We start from the raw sequence: 6088 nt of genomic DNA on the forward strand, positions 1-6088 counted from the left end.
GTACTTGTCAATCTTAAGCAAGGGAATTCATCTTCATTGAAGACTACATCTCTGCTTATGATAACCTTAAACCCAGGTTCATCCCTAAGCCAGACCCTATAACTTCTAACACCCTCAGGGTACCCTAGGAAAACACCTTTCCTAGACCTAGGCTCAAGTTTATCGGACTTGTAATGCACAAAAGCAGAGCAACCAAAGACCCTTAGGTGAGAAAAATTAAGAGGTTTTCCATAGAACACATATTCAGGACACTGACCAACCAAAGGCACAGAAGGAGACCTATTCACCAAATAAGTAGCAGTTAATAAAGCCTCACCCCAAAATTTTTTAGACAAACCAGACTTAGATAGCAAGCATCTCACTTTTTCAAGAAGAGTCCTGTTCATTCTTTCAGCAACCCCATTTTGCTGGGGAGTATATGGTACAATTTTATGTCTTTTAATTCCAAATCCATCACATAAGTCATCCATCTGATTATTGCAGAACTCCAGGCCATTATCAGTTCTAATAGCCTTGATTTTCTTACCAGTTTGAGTTTCTATCAAGATTTTCCAAGTTTTAAGTTTTTCAAAAACATCAGACTTGTGTCTCATCAAAAAACACCAAACTTTTCTTGAAAAATCATCAATCACAGATAAGAAATATACACAACCAGAGTGAGAAGACACAGAAGCTGGACCCCAAACATCCATATGCAAGTATTCCAGAATGCATTTACTCACATTAGCAGGTGCAGGAGTAGAAGGGAAAGAAACCCTATGTTGTTTACCCAGCACACAAGAATCACAAAAGGGCAACTCACTTTGGACATCATTATCAGACAAGATGGCATGCTTTTTCAGAATACTCAGACCTTTAGCACTCATGTGACCAAGCCTATTGTGCCACAACATGGTTCTATCATTTTTAACAACATTGGCATAAGCTTTTTCACATGAAAGAGGCACAGCAGTATAGACATATAAACCACACTTTTTGTTAGCTTTGAACAAGCACATAGACCCTTTGCAAATTTTCATGCAGCCTTCCCCCCACTTTCCCCCCATACCCTCATTTTTAAGAGCAGTACAAGACATCAGGTTATAACACAGATCTGGAACATATCTCACATCCTTCAAGTTAAGCACATAACCATTTTTAAACTTCAAACACACAGTGCCAATACCAAGAATTTCACATTTCTTGTCATCAGCCATTGACACAAAGGTTTTAGTTACAGGTTTTAGCTCAGAGAACACTTCCTTGAAAGGACTGACATGATAAGTACACCCAGAGTCACATAACCAATCATTAGTAGTAAAGGGGCATGAAGGGAAACATTTACAAGAGGCAGGTCATGCACCATAAACACAGAATCATTCATGTTATCATAAGTAGCAACATTGACAAGAGGTTCAACCTGGGAATTATAATTCTGGGACTTATTCTTTTTAGGTTTAGTGCACTCCTTTTTATAGTGCCCTACATCCCCACAGTTAAAACACTTCCTATAGGTCTTAGGATCCTTACTTCTGGACATAGATCTATATTTTTTCTTGCCATTATTACCTGAGTTAGAGCCACTTCCTGATTCATTTCCCCCTCTAGTTTTAGACCTACCTCTAACATTAAGGACTTTGTTATAGGCATTCTTATCAGCAGCTCTTTCCCTAAGTTCAAGTTCCTTAGATTTTAGGGAGCTAACAATTAAATCCAGAGGAGCAGAGTCTCTGCCATACTTAATGGCAGCTTTTACATCACTATAAGAGTCAGGAATGACATTCATTAGGGCAATACTAGTATAAGCATCTATTGTGGTGTCACCAGATCTTTTAATATCCTGAACAAGCTTCTGAAACCTATCAACATTATCATCTATGTCCTTAGTAAGATCAAGTTTAAACTTAAACAATTTTTCAAGCAAATACATCCTTAAGGACATAGAGGTTTCAGTGAACAAAGTATCAAGTAATTTCCACATTTCAGAAGCAGATTCAACATGATCAACTTTTCTAATCACAGAATCAGACAAGTTTAGCACAATAGTGGCCCTAGCCAACTCATTCATTTCATCTTTCCTATCCTGAGCAGTATCCTCAGGTAAGGAGTCATCAACAACTTTGAAAACTTTTTGTTGAATCAAAACACACTTCATTTTCTGTTTCCAAATAGCAAAATCATTTTTACCATTATAAGGGACCAAACTCACAGACTGAGACATTTTTACAACAATTTTTGCAAGAACACGGGAGGCAAGACAGAAACACACAAACTTACACACCTGAGAACACACAGACATTCACCAGCAAACACAAGAACAGGAACAAGGCTTTCACACACAACAGAAAGGACCTCAAATCCTTGACTGTCACGAGCAACACTGGCCAAGGCTATCCCAGCTCGCAATCACTCACTTGTGGAGGGCGCAGGGGGTCACTTGGGCAGTATAGGTGCTTGGTGGTCAAGTAAAATGAGATCACAAGATCACAGAGCACAAGAACCAGCGGAAGCAACACAGAAAGAACAGAAAGCACAGAGAGACCTAAGTCTTTGCCAGAGACTATCTACCAGAAAACAAGATCCCAAGCCTATAGTGGCACTAAGCAGAAAAAGTAAAACCAGGAGATAAAGCCAAAATACCAGATCGAACCCTCACTCGAAGGAGGATTCCACTTGCCCACCTCCTTATGCGACTTGGCGTGCCGCCCTAATCCCCCTGTGGCTCTGATACCACTGTAGAGATCAGATTAGGGTCGGATTCACTAATTACCAAAACCTCTTTGTTCTTCATTAAGGGAGCTCAGTCAAACTCCAACCACGCGACTGATAAGTATACAAGTTACACAAAAGAAGCCCTCACAACTATTACAATCGTAGTAACAAGTTCTATCTAGGGTTCTTGAGTAACCTTGACTTCTTGGAGTACCTACACACTCAAGAAACTTGTTAGATTCACAACACAAGATCCTTTCGGATCAAATACAAGTAAATCACACAAAGAGAGAGACAATACAGAATAGATCACAACATATGGCTCAGAGCCCACCACATAGCCAAGATCTATTCTACTAGAAACCAAATCCAAGGGAGTAACGGTGAATCAACTGGAGTCTACCCTTGTACCGTCGATACCTTCACCACACCACTCCTTTCCACCGGATTAGGTCACTGAAACCCCTTAGATCAGAAACCCTCGTTCTCACACCACAAGCAACCGAAGCAGTTGCTTTCCTACCACTCAACACTTGGATGTTCACACAAGAATCGTGAATAACCCCAAATAATTAAGCGGAGAAGCAATCGGCGAAGTAGAGAGAAATCAGAGAATAGTGAGAGAGAGAAGTATCGAATGAATCAGCAAAACCAACCGGCTCATACATCTCATAGCCACACATCTCACAAACCCTCCATCCAACGGTCAGGAGACATCATCCGAGTGAGAGGGACACATGGCAGTGATCCAGCTACTCTCACTTAAGAGATTGGGCTTCTGGGCTTGGTCCAAAAATATTAACAGCCCAGACACAAATAAACCAAGCCCAAAGAATAAAGGCCACATTAATTCAACAATACTTTATTCTCTCAGTCTTTTTATCTCTTTTTTTTTATCTATTTATTAAACACATCCAAACATTCATTTCTAAAACTCCGTGACCAAAAGTTCCACCTCAACTATAGCGAAACGGAAGGAGTAATTTAGAACGTGTGTTGTTTGACTAAAGACGCAGGGGACATTGTGGCTAAAATTTGGGTGAAATTTAGATGCTGATTGTTGACGAAATGGTCAAAAATAGTAGAAAATGATGGAGCGTCCTCAGCTTACACATATCGATTTATGTTAGCAATCACATTAACCAACGCAACCCAAACCCGTGACCCAAACGCAATAATAACAAGACTACAAATGTGAGTTCTCAATTGAATAGAATAATTTCCAGTTTTCAATTTGATCGGAAATAAAAAGAAATGAGAAATCTAGGTGCACGCCTCACGCGCCACGCCCAGCTTCGAGTTCGGCCCGTCGATCAGTATCCTGTGGTTCTGCTGCTGGAAGCTCGCAATCACGTTCAGCCCCGAATTCACCGATCCCTCCGCCGCCGCCGCCATCGCCAGGCACGACGTGCTCCCCGCGCTGCTTCGGATCACGAAGTTGTCCTGCGCCAGCGTCACGTTCATCCCCGTGAACATGAACGTGATCGTCGGCACACTGATCGCCACGTTGTAGCACGTGTCGAACCCTCCCAGCGACGACACCGCCGCGCCGCGCATCCTCCGCCGCACCTCGTCCCTCACCGCCTCGTACGCCGGCTTCACCAGGATCGTGAACACCGTGCCTTTCCAATTCAATTAACCAAAACAAATTTAGCAATTCAATCAACCAACCAGATCAGATCGGACAGAAATCAACCTGAATCGAAAATGGTGCCGGCGCCGGTGTTGGGGTCGAAGGCGAAGGCGGATGGAGGAATGTCGACGATCCTTCCCCCGACTCTGATTGCGACGAGATTGACGTAGTAGAGAGACGATCTTCTAGGGTTCCTCAAGAGTTGGGTGGTTTTGATTCTGACGGGCTGGCTGTGGGGCCCCAGCGTCAGTGAGCCGGCGAAGCTGGTGGACTTGTAGCCAGGCAGGCAGTAGGAGAATGTGGATTGGTAGAGGCTGGTGCTTTGGCTCATTAGAGATAATGGGCCTCGGCCCAGGCCCAATAATCCTTGGGCCGGGAACGATGAACCCGTGCTTTTCTGCACACACCCGAAGGTGTAGCCGCTGATCGAGTCGGTAGCTAGGGCGATGCTGTCCTGCACAAGACCGGCCGAGATGGAGGAGCCTCCGTATGTCGTGTTAAACCCACACGATGCGCCGCCGCAGCTTGGGTTAGGTACCTTTATGTTAAATCTGTCAATTATTTTTAGGCAAATGAATATAAAACTAAAGATCGTGTACTAGACCAACTCAAACGTAAGATCTGTGTTATCTTATGTCATGTGGGGGTATGAATACAGGGTCACAAGAAGAATAATTGCAAACACCACACCTACCATTAATGGGTCTATCCCCAACATTGCTTTATTTGGAAATCCACATGTTTATAGTAAAGTTAATTATTCAAAATTTTAATTTTTGCACCCTATATATATCTACACTCAAAATAAATGAAACTTTAAATGGTAAACGTTCTAAAATAAGAAAAAACGAAGAGAGTATACGCACGAAATTAAAGTGTTACCTGGGAGCATTGGGGTGAACCGCAGCGGAGGGGTTTGAAGGTGGAGGACTTGGCCGGGTCGAAGGTGGAGGAGGAGCAGCCAACGCAGCCGGTACATGGGATCCAAGCAGCGTCGTTGCTGGTGTCGAGTGCCACAAGCAGCTGCTGAGGTGGGGTGCCGATATTGACACGGACAATGTAGGTGGGATTCTGGGTGATGGTGCGGCCGGAGGCGATGGGGACGACGAGGCTGGAGAGGTATTGGAGGCGGGATTTGTCGCCGGCCTGCATTTGGAGGACCGAGTTTTCCCATGAGAGGGATTTGGGCCTGAATGGGGAGCAGGGGCTGTTCACATGGAGGAGTTGTAGGGTGGAGCCCTGGTCAATGGTGCCGCAGCGGGCGGAGACGGTGGAGGGGTGGTGGCAAAGGAAGAGGGCGAGTAGTGAGAAGAGAAGGGCAGCCATGGTTATGGATTACTCTGTTTGGGTTGTGAGGGTACTTATAGATTAAGTTGGCATGTGCTTGCCAACTAAGTGTATTCTGGAGATTCACTACTCATTACTGTTGATTATAAGATTAACTTTCATAAATACACCCTCTTCTCTAATACTACTTGAGTTAGTACTTTTTTGGCAAAAAAAAATTTCTCATATTTTATCCTCTTTGTAGTTTAATCGTTAAACATCAATTTTTACAATTTCATGGTAATGACGTCTCGACTAACTTGGGATAAGAGAAGGAATTAAATTATATGCCGTGTCCATTGCATTTTTTGCAAAATGAGGATCTGCCGAGCTTGGAAATTTCATAAGAAAATGATTTTTTTATGTGATAGTAAATTATAGTAATACGGTTTAAAGAGCATACTAATTTTATGCTTCCTCTGCCCCACCATAAACTCT

The 6088-nt window shown here is 43.2% G+C and overlaps 1 protein-coding gene across 1 annotated transcript; it reads right to left on the reverse strand.

Annotated features, from left to right (window-relative positions):
• Positions 1-3874: 3874 nt before the first annotated feature.
• LOC125217557 (aspartyl protease AED3-like) lies at positions 3875-5666 on the reverse strand. The gene is made up of 3 exons (XM_048119072.2): positions 5207-5666; positions 4388-4862; positions 3875-4313 (listed from the first exon to the last, which is right to left on the reverse strand). Exons 1-3 carry the CDS (start codon positions 5648-5650, stop codon positions 3955-3957), a joined length of 1278 nt encoding a protein of 425 aa, XP_047975029.1. The 5' UTR covers positions 5651-5666; the 3' UTR covers positions 3875-3954.
• Between the last annotated feature and the right edge of the window lie 422 nt (positions 5667-6088).

Source organism: Salvia hispanica, chromosome 1 (assembly GCF_029641045.1).
Source record: "Salvia hispanica isolate PSC_SH4W2 chromosome 1, Shi_PSC_v1, whole genome shotgun sequence".
Classification (NCBI taxonomy): Eukaryota; Viridiplantae; Streptophyta; class Magnoliopsida; order Lamiales; family Lamiaceae; genus Salvia; species Salvia hispanica.

What these genes read in the sequence shown, in the direction of transcription:
- LOC125217557 (XM_048119072.2), bottom strand. Translation starts at nt 5,650, where the DNA reads ATGGCTGCCCTTCTCTTCTCACTACTCGCCCTCTTCCTTTGCCACCAC. An exon ending in GTTCACCCCAATGCTCCCAG is followed by an intron (nt 4,863 to 5,206) that starts GTAACACTTTAA and finishes TTTAACATAAAG; the next exon opens with GTACCTAACCCAAGCTGCGG. An exon ending in CGGCACCATTTTCGATTCAG is followed by an intron (nt 4,314 to 4,387) that starts GTTGATTTCTGT and finishes TGAATTGGAAAG; the next exon opens with GCACGGTGTTCACGATCCTG.